Here is a 21,121-nt window from a genome sequence, read left to right as displayed (position 1 = left end):
AACAGTCTCTAGAATTTACTCCAAATGGTGCCAAAAACAAAACACATCCAGTGAGTGACAGTTCTGTGGACGGAAATGCCTTGTTGATGAGAGAGGTCAACAGAGAATGGCCAGACTGGTTTGAACTAACAGAGTCTACGGTAACTCAGATAACCACTCTGTACAATTGAAGCGAGCAGAACTGCATCTCAGAATGCACAACACGTCGAACCTTGAGGCGGATGGGCTACAACAGCAGAAGACCACGTTTGGCACTTTATTAGGACCATAGTTTTCCAAATGAAGTGTATACTGTCATACCACCCAACCCTATAGCTTTTTTAATAACGGTATTTTTTATGCATTTCATCTCAGGATTATAGGGGGCTGTTTGTTCAATGTAAGTTGCTCTGGATAAAATCATTTGCAAAATATAACTACAAATGCAGGACTTACTCGGCTAGCAAGGTAGAAAAACATAACATCTCAGCTACTGTAAAACATTTGTCAAGTCATATAGGGAAACAATATTAGTGCAGTGTTGGCATAGATTAGTGTGCAGTTTGAACCCTCTTTCAGAAATGTATTTCTCTCTGGTAAACGACAAATGTCCTTGCCTCATATCAGTGGTTCACTTGACCGATAAATCTCCCCTTCCTCACTGTGACAAAGGGTTGGAGGTTAGAAAACTTTTGAAAACACTTCAAATTTCTTCATGCTAGTATTCCTCTGATGGCCAGCTCAGTAACTAAAAAAAAAAAAAAAAAAAAAACCTATAAAAGAAAATAATTGGACTTGCTTGAGTTTTAATTAGTCTGCTCCCTGTGGGTTTGGGAAAAAGTAAAAGCCAAATGATAAAAAAAAAAAAATGGACGTATTCACGCATTCACACGTACAGTATTCTGAATCGCTGAGACAAAATCATCCCCTAAGAGTCGATGATATGCACAAAACTCAGCTGTGATATTAATTTCCATGCATAAAGTACAGAAGTACAAATGTAAATGAGAGAGAATAGGAACTTGTGGAGCTCTTTATTTGTGGAAATCACAATAGGACTGAGCCAGAGACTGGCAAGCTTTCTTTCTTCTATAGTGGGATAGAAATGGAAAGCATTCATATTTGAAATGTTTGCAGTGATGCTGTCTACAAGATTCTATCCCATTGCAGAATCCCAGGAAGTCAGTTGTTAACGATTTAACCAAGAATTTGTGAGTACAAGATTAATTCTTGAATCTTTTTGACTGACTAATTAACAAAAAACACCTCTTTAAAGTCAAATGTATGCTAATCAGACACATGTTGTGTGGTGTTAGTTCAATAGCAATGCAAGATACAAGAAACAATTGAGTGGGCTCTAAAGATACAATAAACCAACAACTCCTCTCTAGTTGAAATCAGGTAAATTCACAAAATTTATGCAAATAATGTTTTTTTTTTTCATCTGCCGCAAATGGTGGTCAGATTTTATTTGTTTTATTTTTTTATCCTCTTTTCTCCCAATTTGGAATGCCCAATTCCCACTACTTCTTAGTAGGTCCTCGTGGTGACGCAGTTACTCACCTCAATCCGGGTGGCAGAGGACAAGTCTCAGTTGCCTCCGCTTCTAAGACCGTCAGTCCGCGCATCTTATCACATGGCTCATTGTGCATGACATGGCAGAGACTCACAGCACGGGAGGCTCATGCTACTCTCCGCTTACCACATGCCCCATTGAGAGCAAGAACCCCTAATCGCAACCACGAGGAGGTTACCCCATGTGACTACCCTCCCTAGCATCCGGGCCAATTTGGTTGCTTAGGAGACCTGGCTGTAGTCACTCAGCACACCCTGGATTCGAACTCGCAACTCCAGGGGTGGTAGTCAGCGTCAATACTTGCTGAGCTACCAGATTTTAAATAACTTCTGAAATGTTTTATGTTTCATCACATTTGTGACCATTTTACTTGGAGTGCGGAGCCCTCAGTTGAGTAACTGTATCAAAGTCACAATTAATTTTTGAGAGCAACAAGTATGTCAGGAGAGACTCCAGAGTTGAGTCACAAGACCCCTGCTTAAAAAAAACATCCATCCATCCATCCATCCACCCACCCACCCATCCATCCATCCATCCATCCACCAAACCATCCATCAATACATACTTCCATCCATACACCCAAATCTATCCATCCATCCAACCATTCATCCATCCATCCATCCAACCATTCATCCATCCATCCACCCACCCACCCACCCACCATCCACTCATCCATCCATCCATCATCCACCCATCCACCCACCAACCCATCCATCAGTCTATCCACCCACACATCCATCCATCCATCCACCCACACATCCATCCATCCATCCATAATCCACCCACCCACACATTCATCCACCCACCCACACATATCCATCCATCCACCCACCCATTCATCCATCCATCATCCATCCGCCCACCCACCCATCCATCCATGTGTGTATCTAAAGACTCACCTCTTCTTCTCTGATTCGTATTTGCTGAGCAGTCTCTGCAAGCCTCCGTTTTTGAATCCTTGTGAATGAGCTGCCGGAGCTCCAACTGTGACCACATCATAGAACGAATCTGTGGAGGAAACAACAAACATCGTTCAACGAGCCGCATAACTCACAAACAAGAAACACAGCGCACCATTTATGCCTGGATTCCAACTTGTTTTATGGGCTTCCTGTGGTTTTGTAGATACATCCAAACATTCTCTAAGGCTTCACACGGACAGAAAAAAAACGTAGATTTTTTTGGCCTATCTGATTCAAATCTGTTTAGGTTTTTGTACTCTGAACAGGACAAAAACACATAAAATCAGTTTTTTTCAAGCCTGATCCAAACCACATTCGTAATAGATTTGAAATCCGATTAAAATCAAACTTTGTTAATGCGTCTCAGTCTGAACAGTCTGACTGGATTTCATGTGTTTTTTCGTAATTTGTTGTGTTGTTATATCAGGTTTTGCAACTAGAAGACTTACAGTGTGTTCCAAATGGCATAAAGAAAAACGATAATGAAGGCCACAATGACTTAAAAAGTGAGTTCAAAATGACCATATTGTTTTCCACCTTTCAGCCCTCCGAAACTGTCGGAGTGGAAGGTAAACTATTTGAGGGGAACAGGGCGTAGCGATGATCACTTCTCAATGGAAAGCACATACAGTATATGTAATGTATGTCACAGGCCAGCCAAAGACGTGCAAACATCATTTTTCCTGCTAATAATAAGATGAGTATTGAGAGAAAAAGTTTGGTTTGATTCGTTCTGTTGAATGTTTGTCTAAACATGCGATCCACACAATCCATTTGTCATTTTAATACCCTTTTCTTTTCTTTAGGCAAAAAGAACATTTATGTCTAATCAAACACAGAACAAATGCATTTAAGAAGCCAAGTGACTGCACTCTATTAATATGTGCTCAACCAAAATACGCCCGCTGAACTGCTGCATTTCTTAAAGAGACAGTACCGGATTAGCATGTGTTCTACAAATCAACATGTAAATAATTGTAAATAGTAAAAATTATGCATGTAACCTATAAACATGTAACTATATATATATATATATATGCAACATACTATAAGCAGTTTTAAAACATCATATTTATTGATGGATTATGTAGATTTGTACATTTAAAAAAAGCTAACATGTGACCAAAGTTATGAAAAACTTAACCTTAACTTTAATATTTTTTAAATGTACAAACTTAGAAGGTCCCCTGTATTTAACAGCATTTGCTGAGAGAGAATATCTTTCATATGTAAGCAAAATGACCATTACAACTGAAATATAACAAACTGAATCGGAATCAAATTGAAAGCTTGTGAATCGGCATTGAATCCAAAAATCTCTATCAATACCCAGCCCTAGTATAAATGTTTCAAGACAGACAAATCATGCACTCTGTGGATTTTAAATTATGGTATATGCTAGTTTAGAAGTCACAAGTCATGTTTAATTACCTGTTGCTGAAGACTTTTGTGAAATTTCTATTGAGAAAATGCATGAGAAATATACAGAACCCAGGTTGCTGTGGGTTATCACAGTGGAGCTCTATAGGTCATGACCTTATCCTGCAGCACTTCCACCAGCAGGAAGATATCAGCCAATAACCTCCACAGGAAGTGAGTATTCCGACATATTTAATAGCAATTAATGATTCTGTCCGTTTCAAAAAAACTAGCCGGGACCGCCATACTGACCGCCGCCGCAATGCCCTCTGTGGCCCCCTGGCTGTATCTCTCCATTGCTAATGACGACGAGGTTCTCATGTGAAGACTTCCTTCCCACCCTCACACTTCCCCGGTCTATTTCAGAGCATCTAATTGGCTGTTTCACAACAGTATACTCAAACGATGAACACAGTGGCATACATAGAGGTCAGCATCATCCGTCACGGATGGCCCAATTTGGAGGCGATTTGTGCAAGTTCTTGCAGTCCCTATAAATGGAGGCTTTGAATTGGGGGAAATTTAGTCTCTTAGCCACTGAAAATAATTTGGTGCATAAGTCTATATATGTTTAAATAATGTGTTCTTAACCCGAATAATTAGAAAGATGAAAAACATTTACATTTTTGAAAAGAACTAGGATTTTTATAGTTTTAACATTTCACTAGCTCCTACATTTATTTAGTTTTTATTTTATTTTATTGTATGTATCTATCTGGTATAATGTCTGTCAGTCAATTTACCAATAACACTAACTCAATAAATCATCAACAAAACACTAACCAACCAACTAACCAACCAGCAAACATACAAACTTACTAACCAACTAGCAAAACTAACCAACTAACCAACTCACTCACTAACAAACTCAAATTAATAACTCACTAACTAACCAACCAACCAACCAACCAACCAACCAAGAAATTCATAATTAACCAACTAACCATTTAACTAACCAACTAACTTACTCACAAACAAATAAACTCACTTAAATTCTTAACTGTTGAACTTGCTAAACATTTAACTAACAAACTGACCAGCCGGCCAACCAACCACCCAACCAACCAACAAAAAAATTCATAACTCACCAACTAACCATTTAACTAACCAACTAACTCAATCACTCACTCATTGACAAACAAACTCACTAACAAATTCTTAACTCATGAACTTGCTAACTAACCATTTAACTAACAAATTGACCAGCCGACCAACCAACCAACCAACCACACAACCAATCAACCATCTACCAAGCTAGCTAACTCATTAACTTGCTAACTAACCAACTAAATAACTAACCAACCAACTAACAAACAAATTAATAACTCACTAACAATTTAACTAACTAACCAACAAACTAACAAATTCATAAGTCAATAACAAACCAAATAACTCACACACTAACACTCACTAACTTGCTAACTAAACAACTAACCATTTATCAAACTAACCAACTAATCAAACAGCCAACTCTCAACTCACTAACAAATTCTTAACTCATGAACTTGCTAACTAACCATTTAACTAACAAACTGACCAGCCGACTGACCGACCGACCGACCGACCGACCAACCAACCAACCACACAACCAATCAACCATCTACCAAGCTACCCAACTAACTCATTAACTTGCTAACTAACCATTTAACTCACTAACAATTTAACTAAGCGACAAACTAACAAATTCATAAGTCAATAACAAACCAAATAACTCACACACTAACACTCACTAACTTGCTAACTAAACAACTAACCATTTATCAAACTAACCAACTAATCAAATAACCAACTCTCAACTCACTAACTCATTAACTTGCTGACTAACTAACCATTTAATTAACAAACTAACCAACCACCTAACCGAACAACCACCTACCAAACTAACTCACTAAAAACTCATATCTCAGTAACTTAACTAACATTTTAACTAACCAACCAACCAGCCAAATAACTAATCAACTAACAAACAAATTAATAACTCACTAACTAACCATTTAATTAACTCACTCACTAACAAACACACCGTCCATCTATCCATTCATTCTTCCATCCATCCATCCATCCATCCATCCATCCATCCATCCGAAGTGCTGTTACTGTGGATTATATTATTTTGACATGTGTTTTGTCCAATCAGGAGTGAAAATCCCTGCTGTGCAGTAAGTGCACTGCTGTCAGATCCTCATTTAGTAGTCTCAGTGCAGGTGTGCATCTGCCAGGGTTTCCCGGCTGACCCTTTACTTTCTGTATGGCCACCTGTCATTGGGACTCATGTGTGAAATCAACATCAGAGAGTGGCAGAGCTCATTGCACACTGATAATAGGGTGCTACTGATGGCTGGGACCACCATACATTGCTTCTCAAAACAGAATATACAGTAGCAGACTAATGAGAGACAAGATAGATATTAGATATTCAAGAGAAAACGAATAAAAAGGAAAGCGTATGAAGAAAACTGCACCAGACGCACCTGTTTTCCTTGGACACGTCACCCTCATTCTCTGTGTGTGCAGGTTGATGGGAATGAACTCAAGATATTTCTGCCCTTTACTGCAGCTCGGCTTAAACGATGGCCCTGAGAATCAAGAAGAAAAGCCAAGCATTTACTTATAATCTGCTTTAGTCATTGCTCAAAACAATACAAACAGACGGTAAAGTACAAACAAGCAGTGGGGGTCCTCTCGCCATCTGCTTCTATTGAATTATGGGCACTTTGAATTCTTTGCATGCAAACATAGCTTTATGAGTTGGTTATGATGCATTACTGCAGCACATTTGAATGCATTTGAGTACAAAGTGATGACTTGATCAAATGAATACCTCACTGTTTTTTAGAAATTAAGATTTGATTAAATTAATAAAAAGAAGGCAATTAAACATCAATTGAATGAGAGAGCCAAAACAAAAACCTTTCATGCACGGCCTTTCATTTAAATGTGTGAAAAGAACATCTTCATACAAGCCACATTAAAGATAAAAGGCATCATGATTGACCTTGAGTGACTACAGTAATGACCGGTGAGAGCTGCACCTCTGCGTTAAAGGGATGGCTCACCTAAAAATCTAAATTCAATCATCATTTACTCACTCTCATGTTGTTCCAAAACACAAAAGGAAAAAATGGTTGAGTACATTCTTTAAAATTCATTTATTGTTGTTTCATGAAAGTAAGAAAGTCATTTGAGTTTGGAACGATGTGAGGCTGAATAAACAATTAACTTTTTTTTTTTTTTTGCGAACTTTTTCTTTAAGATCCCAAAATCTGATTTTACATACTGCAACCAGAGTGTCACAAATAGGCCCATCGCTCTCACAAATAAATAACAGCTAATTTATTCACAAATACAATACGCTCAGGATTTTGATGAATTTAAGCACCACCTGCTTTGTACAAAAACAAGCCAATTAAAATCTTAAGAAACTGACACAGTAAAGCGCCTACAGTGAATCAAATATCGTCTCATGCCACTCGGCTGTGTTTTGATCCCTTGCATGTAATATATGCAAATATAGTAAACAAAGACCCTTTGAAACATTATCAGTTTCAGAGAACATTCAAGCCAAGCAAACTATCTGACCATTTCTCCTACGAGTAGACAAAGAATATACTGTACATGAAAATGCTAATGATAAATAAATAGTAGCCTGTAAATGAATTAATTATAGGCAAATAAATACATCCACACATACAAACATAATAAATGTATGCTGGATTCTTTAGAAATTAAAATAATAATAATAAAAAAACAAACATTCAAAAATGAAAATCTAAAACAGTTTATGGGTGGTGTACTTTCTATGCATGTTTAAAAGTATATGTACACACATCACAGGAAATTTGTGTTTAATAACATTTTGCGGATGGAAATGACATTTTTAGTGTTTTTGAAATAAAATGTCCAACTGTTTTGCCAAGGCTAATTTCATAACTAAAGTTTTATACATACTAAATAAACACAGTTAACCCTTATGCATCGTTCGGTTATTTTTTACTTAAATCAATTTTGTTTCTTTAATAAAAATGGCACACTTCATCTGAGTGGCTCGAGGCTTCGTTACTTTTCCAACATTTGCCATCTGAACACACAATAAAATGTGGACTGGATTTGGTGAGTTTAGGCTGCATTAAAAAAAAGCGACACTTGTGTTGTTTGCGGTCAAATTTGACCGACCATAGGAAATGAATGGGCTCAAAGCATTTTTTTGGGAATTTGTCAAATTAACGTTTTTTTTTTTTTCTCCCGTTCTCCCCAATTTGGAATGCCCAATTCCCAATGTGCTCTAAGTCCTCGTGGTGGCGTAGTGACTCAATCCGGGAAGTGTAGGATGAATCTTAGCTGCCTCCGCGTCTGAGACCGTCAATCCACGCATCTTATCACGTGGCTTGTTGAGCACGTTACTACGGAGACGTAGCACGTGTGGAGGCTTCACGCTATTCTCAGCGGCATCCACACACAACTCACCGCGTGCCCCACTGAGAGCAAGAACCACACATTATAGCGACCATGAGGAGGTTACCCCATGTGACTCTACCCTCCCTAGCAACCGGGCCAATTTGGTTGCTTAGGAGACTTGGCTGGAGTCACTCAGCACGTCCTGGATTCGAACTCGTGACTCCAGGGGTGATAGTCAGCATCAATACTCGCTGAGCTACCCAGGTTCCCTTTGTCAAAAAAACTTTAAATTTTAGTGATTTTACTTTACTGAAGTTAGTGTTATTACAGTACATTTCTTTCATAAAAATAAAAAAATACACGTTTATTGTTTATTGCGAACTACAGAAGTGTGAGTCTAAACACGAACAGTGCACAAGTGTTTAATAATATTTTCCACATTTATTGCATAATTTGGAAAATTAAAGCATGATATGACGCCCAATAAACATATTCTACTCACAAGTGATTAATCTCAAGCATGCTCTTCATCGACACTTCTGAGACTACTATCGACTTGGTTTACAAGCACACTATCTTTTGAAAAAACTTTGTGCAAAATTGTTTAGTGTGGTGGAAATGACACCAAAACGGTGGGACAGTCGTAATTTTTTAGATCATATTCACACAATACATTTTGAAATGGTTAATGTTTATTTTGCTCTTTGTTCAGATTATCATAGTTTTAAATGTGTAATAACTATTTTTAAAATGAATTTTCTTTGTTTAATTTTGAAAGTCTGGGTTTGGGACAAGTCTAAAACAGTAAAATCTACAAATAAAAGGCAATTGAGAAGCACCAAAAATAAATGATAAAGGCCTGGTAAAAAGTTTTCAAGTCAGTTTTAATGTGACCTTCATATAACAAAAAGAAAAAAGTTGAAATCTATTTGTTTTTAACAAAAATTAACCCTTGGGATATGACATTTCCTGAAGTTAAAATACACCCATGCATATAGGCTAGGTGTGCCACTGCTGCCAGTCATACAGATGTGTTCTCTTCTGCTACACTTACTAATGGAACCAGCGCAGCCAGCCGTGGCAGAGGAATTAACCCCATCACACACACCATCTGCCTGGCCAGCTGCTGTTAGACGTGGGTGAGGGAAACCTCAACAAGTGACCTCCCCGTCCATAGATCAGCTTGTATCACATTATGGGTTTGTCACGGAAATTGTACACATCACATTAGACTGATATCAATTCAATTCAATTCTTTATTATTACTATTTTTCACATTTTAGAACAACAGTAAAGTCATCCAGACTAAGAAATAACACAAATGGAAGTACAGTAATTATTTAGGTGGCAAAAATTGATGAACGCAAACCAAAAGATGTGGATGAGCCACTGTCGCAATATAAATAGAATACCAGAATCTCTACTGATGGGCATGGCATACTCACTTTTCTATGCCTGAACCTCCAGTCCCAGTCAAGTCCCTAAAAAAATGTTCAGGCCCACCAAACAGCCAGAGGGCATGATTAGCTCAGCGGTCAGCATTAAACACACACCTAGCCAAAGGTGCAAAGGCCTCTGACTGATGCAGAAAGAATTTGTGCATTTTAAATGTGCCCTCTTCTACATCACATGCGCCAATGCAACTCCCTGGGCAACTTGTGGCGTCTGCGGGCTAGTTGGAGGCTATGTAGTGGAGACTCTCTGTGGTTTTACTATAGTTCTGGGAAGCAAATCAGTGTTGGAGAGGCACCTAAACTGCAGCAACAGCTTTTCACACTTATCTAAAGCCAAAAATGAAAATTCTGTGTGTAATTCCAAACCTAAATGACTCTCTTCTGTGGAACACAAAAGGAGAACAATGTTCACTCTGCTCTTAATAACAGTTCTTTGATTTTTAATGGGAATGACAATGAGGCTGTGAGGGATACACTTACAGACTTTTCAATGGGCTGATCATTCCATGGACAAAACATTGATAAAATATCTGTCCAAGAATATTCAGTATACAAAGAACTCCAGACAACATGAGCAGTGGAAAATCAGATGTGATCTAGGAGCTTTATATAGCTTTATACCGTTTGTGCCATTATAGTGATGGTAAGTCAATCCCTCACAGCCTCGTTGTCATTCCCATTAAAAATCAAAGATGGCGCTAGCATAAATAAGGTCTTTAGTGACCATGGTTTTAAATGGGGTTGGGAACTGAGAACCGGTTCTTAATCAGAACCAGTGTAATCTGACTGCCGAACGAATAACTCTCACGAGTCGGTTCTTTTGGATCTATACTGAAAAACATACAGTGCGACCTGTGTAGCCTGATTCCTGAATGATTGGGAATTGGACTACACTTATGAGCCAGCTCTTTTGAATCTTCACCACAAAACATACAGTGGTGTCCGATTAGTCCGATTCCCAAACTAATGACTCTCATGAGTTGGTTCTTTTGAATCTACAATGCGGGACATACAGGGTGTCCAGTATAGTCCGATTCCCAAATAAATAACTCTCATGAGCAGGCTTCTTTTGAATCTACAGCGTGTACATAATTCTAAATAATGACTCTTACGAGCCAGATCTTTTGAATCTACTCTGCAGAACATACAGCGCAACCAGTGAAGTCCAATTTCCAAACGAAGAACTCTTATTAGCCATTTGTTTTTCAGCAAATCTACACCTTGAAACATACAGTGCGACCAGTGTAGTCCGATTCCCGAATTAATGATTCTCATGAGCCAGTTCTTTTGAATCTACAGCACGAAACACCTAGTGTAACCAGTGGAGTCCGATTCACAAATGAATGAATCTTATTCGCTGATTCTTTTGAATCTACAGTGTAAAACATACAGTGTGACAACTGCAGAACCAATGCTTTTTGGATTCAATGACATGAAATTTGCCGTGACGAGTTGATGCAGCATTCTTAATCTGAATGCAAACACAAGTAAGATTTCAGAACTTCAATGCAGGACAACATTTTTTGTGATTAACAACTTAACCCTTGTACGTCAATAAAAAAAAAAAAGTTACTCAGAGGTTAGAGGACAAAAATGTCCGCATCAAAAAACTGCCATAATAATATTATATATTAATATTATTTTCCACTTTCACTGACTTTTCTTTTTAACCAACATCAGTCCTGATCATTACTACCAAATATTCATTCATTTTCAGGATTTTAACCCTTTAAATGCCACTTTGTTTACATAATGCCACTCTTGTTTTCTTCACACACACACACACACACACACACACGTGGTGCAGCTATCATTATGAGGACTCTCCATAGACAATGATTTTTATACTGTACAAACTATAGATTCTATCCCCTAAACCTAACCCTCATAAAAAACTTTTTGCATTTTTACATTTTCAATAAAACAACATTTAGTATGTTTTTTTTAAGCAATTTAAATTATGGGGACACTAGAAATGTCCTCATAAACCACATTTATAGCATAATACCCTTGTAATTACCAGTTTGTAACCTAAAAAAAAGTCCTTGTAAACCACTTAAACCTGCCCACACACACACACACACACACACAACACACTAACATCCATACCAACACACCCACACAATTTTAGCTGCATCATTTATTCAATTGGCCTGCAGTGCTCTATAATACAGCAAACAGAAAATAGGAAAAAAGCATGTATTTGCTCCATAGGCTAAACATGAGAAAAATGGCGCCATCTGGTGGAAAATATTAAAAATTTTAATTTTGAAGCCAGGGCTCCAGAATGAAAGCATAATATCACAGAATTCATGATTTTATGCTTTAAAGACACTGGGATCAAATATTTCAGGTTTAAATGGGGACATTTTTGTCCTGAAGGTCCTGAGTGTAACTATTTAGTGTATTATAGATATATTATAGGAACTGAGGTTGAAATATCAAAATTCCCCCCAAAATACACACCTTTGGCAAAATTTATGCCATTGGCATTAACACAGCCAAAATGATCGAAAAAACAAAAATGAAAAAGACAAAAATGTCCCTAAGGTTGCACAAGCGTTAAATGTCGGTCGGTTCCCTACACAAATCTACTGTATGACTCAGAAAAGAGTAGCGTGAACATATGTCAAAATGTCTCCTTTTGTGTTCCACAGAAAACAGAAAGTCATACAGCATTGTAACGACATTAGGGTGAGGAAATGATGACAGAATTTTCATTTTGAGCTGAACTTTCCTATAAAGAACTAATCAGAAAATGTCCTTCTTAATTATTATAATTATGCACCTCAGTCCTTTACTCAGCGGAGTCTTTCCTCAGATTGTCTTGCTTTGCTCTCTGGCGGGGTGGATGAGTATGTAGTTTCTCTACTGCGGAATGCACAATCCCACTGAAGCACCGACAAACAACTGGATTAGTTCACAGCACCTCTAATTCCACCGGCTGCAAACAATGCTAACAGAAAATGATTAATTCATTAGCTTAACACCCTGAAGTATGCAGAATCAGCTCTGTCTAATTAAAACTGAATTAAATGAAAGAGAAAACACTGCACAGGTTGTTTTTGTTCAGACCAGAGCCAGATGACCGCTAACACGTCGCAGGTTTAGGAGGGCAGCTGGAGAAAAGACCTGCCCTTTTGAGAGACGATGGCTGAAAACCAAACGCTCTCCTGAGCCACTAGTTGCCAACCTTATTATAACTTATAACATTAGATATCAATAATTAATACATTGCAGTGGCTCTGCAGTAGGTGGATTATACAGTAGCAACATCCCAAAGGACAGGAGGAGAATATACAGCTTGTAACAAGTATGGATGAGCAGGATGTAGTTGTTCAACAAATCAATCAGTGGGGTTGTTAATAAAAAAACTTTGAGCTTTACTGTTTTTGTTCCAGTGTTTGGTGATGAATTAAAGGGTTCAACCAAAAATGAAAATCTTTTAAGGCCGAAATACACTCAAAAGCCTGTGCCACTGGATGTGTTATTATTCAGGTAAGTCACTATATATCCAGTGTAATGACTTTGCCTAACTTGCTCAGCAATATTCATTTCAAACTGTTGCTCCGCCATGACAGTACTTGACTTAAAAGAGAAAACACACAGAAGCGAACAGTTCACACTAATGTCTGCTATAGCACCCCTTGTGGCAACGTTGAGAATGCAAAGTGCTACTATGCATGAAATCGAGTTTGTGTAGCTAGAAGTGTCTATGTTTGCATACTTTAGTAAAGTGTAAATCTATCGCCCACTTGAGGACTGCAGTTTGTTACCGCCATAGTAACGCAAGAACAGTGTTGGCAATGCGTTGGACTAGTGCTCGCATCTGCGTATGCATACTTAAGAAGACCGTTTCTTCTTTTCCACTTTTATTATATGTTCCACAGAAGACATGAATATTATACTGTATGTTCCTAAGAAGAAAGAAAGTCCTACAGGTTTGGAACAACATGGGGGTGAATAAATGATGACAGAATTTTATTTTTGGGTGAACTATTCTTTAAAGAAATACATCCAACTCAGGGTAAATAATGAATAGGGGCTTGGGGCAAAAATTGCACAAAAATGACAAATATGCCTGCAAAATGTAAAATGCATAATTCATTTTTCAGTTCATAATGTGTAATATCTGATATAGTTCTTAATATTCTTTTGCAGTCCTAGTTGCAAATATACTGTATATTTTATATACAGTAATTATATATTATGGGATGAAATGAAGTTGATGCTGATTTAACTTTCAGTGTAAGAGGTAATAAATTCTTAATTTTGAACATTTGAATTAATGAACTGATGAAATTAAACTCAATGAATATATATACTGTATATATTAAAGATATAATATATAATAAGGTTTTTTTGCTGCTTGTTCAATGTACTTAATTAACTTGAACTAAAGCAACAATTCTAGACCATTTTGCTACAACTTTGCGTTCTATATATTTAATTTTGTAAAATGCAAGTTTACTTAATCCATTTAAGGGACTACATGAATACTTTTGTGTTGTAACTTGTAAATGTAGCATTGATGAAACTGGGTAGAGGATTTCCATTTCCCAGCATGCTTTACTTGTTATGAATAAACTTTTGGATTTCATCCATCAACTTATACATAAAAAAAGAGAGAGAAAGGTAAAACTTTACAGTAAGTTTATATTTGTTAAAATAGTTGATGCATTAGGTCTCAAACTATTTCATGAACAATATTTATTTTTTACAGCATTTATTAATCTTGGTTAATATTCATTTATAAATTTACAAGTGTGCACAGTTGGTTAATGTTAGTTCATAATTCTACTATTGCTAATAACTATTGCTATTATAAACAACTTTTAATGTTTATATTGAACGAATATATGCTGAAAGTGTTCATTTCTCATTTTTAGATAATGTTTACTACCATAGTTAACTAATATTAATAAATACAAGCTTATTTTAAAATAATCAAACAAGATGAAGTACCATTTTATATGTAGTCTTTAAATCACGCGATTATCCCAAAAAAAAAAGTTGAATTTCCAACTTATTCATAATGCATCAGCAAACTGTTCATTGTTAGTTCATGTTAAAAATTGTAGTTAACTAATGTTAACATACAGAAACTTATTTTAAAGTGTTACCAAGAAAATTATCAAAAGAGATAAAGTATCTTTCATTTGTAAATTATTTAATGCACATGATTATCCAAAAATTTGAATTTCCAGCTAGTTCATCCTGTTAGTTCATAATGCAACTAATGTTAACATTCAACTTTAAGCGATAAAAATGCATGTTGAAATTAACAGTAACCAAGATAAATGACTGCTAAAAAAGTATTGTTCATTGTCAGCTCATGTTAACAAATATAGATAGCTTACTCATATATATATATATATATATATACACATACATACATACACACACACACATTACTGTGCAAATTCTTAAGCACATATGATGTTTCACAAAAACATTTGTCTTAAGATGGTTATTTATATCTTCAGCTTTAGTGTGTCAATAGGAAATATAAATGTTAGACTCCCAAACATTAATTCTGCAAATAGAAAAGATTAGAATAGAAGAACAGGGAGCCCTGCAACAGATGTCATGGCCCCCACAGAGCCCCCCACTGAACATCGTGTCAGTCTGAGATTACATAAAGAGACAGAAGCAATTGAGACAGCCGAAATAGATAGAAGAACTGTGGCGAATTCTCCAAGAAGCTTGAAACATCCTATCTGCCAACAACCAAGAAAAACTGTGTCCAGGTGTACCTAGGAGAATTGGAGCTGTTTTAAAGGTGAAGGTGGTCACACCGAATATTGATTTAGCTTTTTTATGTTTACTGGACTTTGTATGACATTAATTGATAAATGAAAACTATTTATGTCATTATTTTTGAAGACATCCTCACTATGCAACATTTTTCACAAGTTCCTAAAACTTTTGCACAGTACTGTATATATATATATATATAATAGTAACTAAATTAAATTTACTACTATTATATTACTATACTATAATTTAAACTTACTATTATTATTATAACTTATTATTATTATAACATTATATATATATATATATATATTTAAAAAATAATATTTTTTGTTTTTTTACTCAATTCAATTTGATGGAATTTTGTAATGAAATTAGAATGTGTCTTCTTAAAATTATTATTTTCTGAGTAATAGAACCTTAAAGTAACCGAGAGAACAATAAAATGAGATGAAGTACCTTTAATTTGTAAAGTATTTAATTCATTGGATTATCCCCAAAAAAGTTTAATTTCCAGCAAAAACAACTACTGTATGTTGTGCTTTATACCGTTACCATCGTCTAGAATTATTCACAGACTTGTAATTCAGACTATTTATTAAGGCACAGAGGAGCTTTAGCAAAATGCACTGTGAAAGTGTGATATTTGTCACTTTATCAGGGTTACGCACAATGTGTGTGTACACAAAGGAGTCACAAAGCAGTGTGTGGGTTGTAATCTGTAATTGTGCCATTTGAATACTGTGGAACAAAAGCATAAAATCACTTTACATATCGGACTAATTGAGCTATTCTTGTTTGCATCCTTTCCAGTTGATTTAAACTTAGTTGCTATGGCTACGTTGCCTCTGCACCAAAAATAATACGATTGCCACACAATGTCACACTCTGGTGTATAGCACTTATAAAGCAACAAATATGTATTTAGAGTAAACAAGGAAAAGGAAAAAAGCAAGCATGCTTCAGAAATGTGAATGTGATTTAAGTCAGCAATAAACAGCACACTCTAATCTTACTTGTTCTTCTCACAATCATGTGTAACCATTCGCATTTAATGTTGCATTGAATGTGACAGCTAACTCTGAGCTGTATACAAAAATGTGATGAACTAAGAAATCCTGCATGAATGCTTCTGGAAAAAAAAAATCATTCAACAAATTGCGGAAAGTATTTGTACTGATAAAAAGATGAAAAAAAAATCTAATTTAAAGGTGCATGTATGCAAAAGAGAGAGAAAGATGCAGAATAAAACGTGTGTGCGTGTGTTAGGTGTTCTTATTCATATTCATAGATATTCGTACTGTACATAAAGTGGAAAGACACTGAAACATAAAGTAGTAACTTACTGACAGCATCTAAAACATAAACCTTTTGACAAATATTGTACCTACAGTATGAAAATGAGATGACGCTGGTGTGTGAGTGTGCTTCATTGCATCAGTATTGTTTACCAGTAAGTTTTTCGAGCTCAGCAAGCGTGTCCCGGTATTCTTTGATGATCTGGTCATAGCGAGAGATGACCTCCTTCCGCAGGTTGTCCCAGTGTGGAGAAAGTTCTCCTAGATCATTCAACTCCTGTATCCTATATGGGACAAAATCATTTTCATTCAATCATTACTACTGTTGATCAGACTGCTCAACATATGTAATGCAGAAGACCTAAAGCGGCTCCCTATAATATTACAGTATCCACACAGTAAAGTTTACTGGAGTGGTATCTGGAATTTGTATAACCATTATTAATAACAGTAATAAATTAATGATGCATAAAATTATTTAAGTTCATACTAAACATAAATGCATTCAAATAAAGTGGACTAAAAATGTATTAAAAGGGAAAATACCAATACATGCGTTTTTAATTACTGTACATACGAGAATATTTATTTACATTTTAGTAAAAGAAGCTACATGTAAATGGTACACACAATTGTTTTTTTTAAGATTTATGCATTTCAATTTGATTGCAAAATTCCATCGAATTGAACGGAGTAATCTTTAACAAAATAAAATAATATTTTACTAATTTAATTTTGTTACAAATGTTAAATGTTAAATTGCACAGTTCAATTCAAAGAAATTTTGTTATGAAATTGAAATGCGTAAATAATGAAAAATAGGTTAAAATATTTTTTATGCACTATTAACATGAATAATTAATCGAACTGATCAATAATTTTTAAAAACAATTGACTACTGTATGTAAATTCATGAAAACTGACATACACATACAAATAAAAAACACTGGAATGCAAAATCATCATAAAGTGTTACAATTAGTTTCTTTTCTTGATGTATTTCCAATTGAAATATGAAGTTATGGTGTGACAAACCGAAAGACTCGTCCCTTTATTTAAATAGCTTTTAATAGAAAGATAAATAAATAATTGAACAAAAAAATATAACTGGTCTAATTATTCTGGACAAAAATCAAGTCTCATTAATTTGTCCAGTTTTTGTGCAATATGGGTAATTAATATTTTTGGTCCATTTCCAGGAAGAGAAAGACTTTATTTTCAAATGTGTACATCTGCGAATAAGTTTATTCTGTTAACTCTGAGTACACCTGCATATAGATGACATCAAAGCAAACTAACATGGACTGAAAAGCCATAAAACTTTTGATTTCATGGGGTCTTTAAGAAACAACAACAACAACAACAACAAAACGGTAATTTCTGCACTTTTAAGATGTGTACTCGACTCATGGAACAATTTAACAGCCAAAAGTACTTCAAAAACTATCAAGAACCCTAACATTAAGCAAGTTAGACACATTTAAATATAGAGATTTTCTCTTTCTTAAGCTAAAAGACTGCTTTGCCTGATTCTTGATGGCTTTCATGTTGTTGTGTGATGTCTGCAGCTATTTGTTGCACCACACAGCATAACTCCGGTAGATTTACATACGTTATACTGTAGGGACTTATCTCTTTCAAACCAGACAGAGAGGCCTCTAACAGGTCTCATTAATAAAAGGCTCAAGAATATTTAATAGTTGAGGGGATTTCCACAGAGAACAATGATTAATTTTCATGTAAATTCTTTCTCAAAATCTCTGTGAAACTAATCATTTCAGCAATGTGATTAGCATCTCCAAAAGAGGCAAAAGTGACACAAGCCTCAGGAAAAAATGCCTTAAGAAACAAAGCGATTATTGTTTTTATTCTAATTTGTTAGAAGTAGGGGCGGATCTTAATTTCTAACAGGTTTAAAGGAATATTTCACCCTAATAATAATTTCGTTTATTATTTACCCATCCTAATGTCGTTTAACTATGTGAAGGTTCTTAAAAATGCCTATATCAATATCTCTGATTCACAATTATATTTTAACATTAATATTTGTAATGTAGCTTTATCAGAATTTGCGTTTGGGTGTGATTATAAAAGAGATTTGTAGCTGCAGAGGAACTTCTATTTAACATTTTACTGAGGTTTGGGGGGCGAAGAAAGAGATAGTGATAAAGAGACAGAAACAATAGATTGCACAAAAAGAGGAGTAATTGTATTGGAGTGAAGAGAAAACCAATAGGCTCGTTATACGTCTATACAGCGAGCCGCAGAGGAAGTTTTCACACTGTGGCCTTCATTTCACTGCGTATTAAGGGCACTGATTATTATAAATCACTGGAGTCTTTGTGTCAATTGTCAATTCAACAAATTTGAAGGGAATAGTAATTAAAGGCAGCTGCCTTCAATGCCAGGACACTCGTGGTAAAGGTTCTCTGATTAACTGGAGGTTAAGAACGTCCTTATGTAATGATGTTTCGTGTTAAGCTACGGAAAACATTTGAGGATGTCCGTCAAACTATCGCTCAAGTTTCTGGATGGCAAACTGCACTGAGAGAGAAAAATGAACACTGTTGTTTATTTTAATTTGACTTACAGTAATTCTCGAGCGTTCCACTGTAATATTGCAGCAGTGATTGGTGCGGTTAATAATTTGTGCGAGAAAGGTAACGTCAATACTATTATCATGAAATTCTTTCAAGACAATGTCATGCTCCTTTTCTACTGCAAAATCAAAAGAAACAAAAAAGAAATAACATTTTGCTTATAGAAAATTAAGCTGATTTGTAGGACCATTAAGATGATTGTTTTTACATTGTGACATACTTTCATGACAGTTAAGCACATTTCACCCCAAATCTCATTACCACAACATGAAAAAAATTATATAGTATTTATATTGTAAAGTATTTATACATCATAGTAGTAGTCCCTTGTTACCTTTTTGCTGATTTTACATAGAGGTCCAAGCACCAAAGGGCAAATCGCAGAGACCCAAAACTCGGCAGGATGGATCAATGCTGAAAATACTTCAATTTGCGATATAAACTGTTCTTACCTAATTGAAAATGTATGATTTTCTCCAATATTTGTGTGTGCTGTGCATTTCTATGCTTTGAGTATTGCGTCATTACCCTAGCAACATGCTAACGTCAAGAAACAAAGAAAAATATTAATTATAAATATACTTATTGTATAATTCATTCAATACTGAAAAATTTTGATAAAAATGGTTCAATCTAATTGAAAACCTACTATTTTCCCCAATATTTGTGTGCTGTGCATTTTTGTGTTTTAAGTATTGCGTCATTAGCTTAGCAACATGCTAACGTCAAGAAACAAAGAAAAATATCAATTATAAATACACTTATAATTCATTTAATACTGAACATTTATGATAAAAATTGTTCAGTATAAATGAAAATGTACGATTTTCTCCAATATTTGTGTGTGTGCTGTGCATTTCTGTTTTAAGTATTGCGTCATTAGCTTAGCAACATGCTAACTTCAAGAAACAAAGAAAAATGTCAATTATAAATACACTTATAATTCATTTAATACTGAACATTTATGATAAAAATTGTTCAGTATAATTGAAAATGTACGATTTTCACCAATATTTGTGTGTGTGCTGTGCATTTCTGTTTTAAGTATTGCGTCATTAGCTTAGCAACATGCTAACGTCAAGAAAAAGAAAAATGTCAATTATAAAAACACTTATAATTCATTTAATACTGAACATTTATGATAAAAATTGTTCAGTATAATTGAAAATGTACGATTTTCACCAATATTTGTGTGTGCTGTGTATTTCTATGCTTATTAGAGTACTGTATCATTAGCTTAGCAACATGCTTATGTCAAACTCTATTGAAATCATTTGTGAGTCCAGTCTCTCAAATTACAATTCAATACTCAATACTTCAATACTTTTGGTAGCTGGTTTGTTCAAACTCCTTATCCTAAGTATGAGTCTTAGAAAACATTAGAATGCCTTGGAAAACACCACTAATTACAGAAGATTACATTTTATGTGCATGTGAAAAAACAAGGCGACTGACCCTTGGCGTGAAATTGCTAACAAGTTTTCAGAACACCTTGAAATATGAAGCTATTTAACATGAGCTGTTTTTTTGTTTTTTGCTCTGAACTCAGTGCATTAGTGGTTGATCTAGACTCAACAAAAGCAGCTAAAAAGAGATTTAAAGGTAAATGTGGAGTCCAGGCCGATAATTGGATGTCTAGGGATAGAACTGGCAGCTAAAGTTACCTGTCTGTACCAGGGAG

The 21,121-nt window shown here is 35.4% G+C and overlaps 1 protein-coding gene across 3 annotated transcripts in view; it reads right to left on the bottom strand.

Moving 5' to 3' along the window:
* LOC127445511 (type II inositol 3,4-bisphosphate 4-phosphatase-like) overlaps positions 1–21,121 on the bottom strand; it is a 129,296-nt gene that overhangs the window by 47,969 nt on the left and 60,206 nt on the right. For all 3 annotated transcript variants that reach the window (XM_051705644.1, XM_051705645.1, XM_051705646.1), the window contains exons 6-8: positions 16,994–17,124; positions 6,408–6,512; positions 2,455–2,563 (exon numbers count right to left, since the gene is read on the bottom strand). In XM_051705644.1, coding sequence (XP_051561604.1) covers positions 2,455–2,563; positions 6,408–6,512; positions 16,994–17,124 — 345 coding nt within the window. The remainder of the gene's footprint in view (positions 1–2,454; positions 2,564–6,407; positions 6,513–16,993; positions 17,125–21,121) is intronic.

The sequence above is a fragment of the Myxocyprinus asiaticus genome, chromosome 8 (genome assembly GCF_019703515.2).
Source record: "Myxocyprinus asiaticus isolate MX2 ecotype Aquarium Trade chromosome 8, UBuf_Myxa_2, whole genome shotgun sequence".
NCBI lineage: Eukaryota > Metazoa > Chordata > Actinopteri > Cypriniformes > Catostomidae > Myxocyprinus > Myxocyprinus asiaticus.
This window is presented reverse-complemented; position numbering and strand designations above follow the sequence as displayed.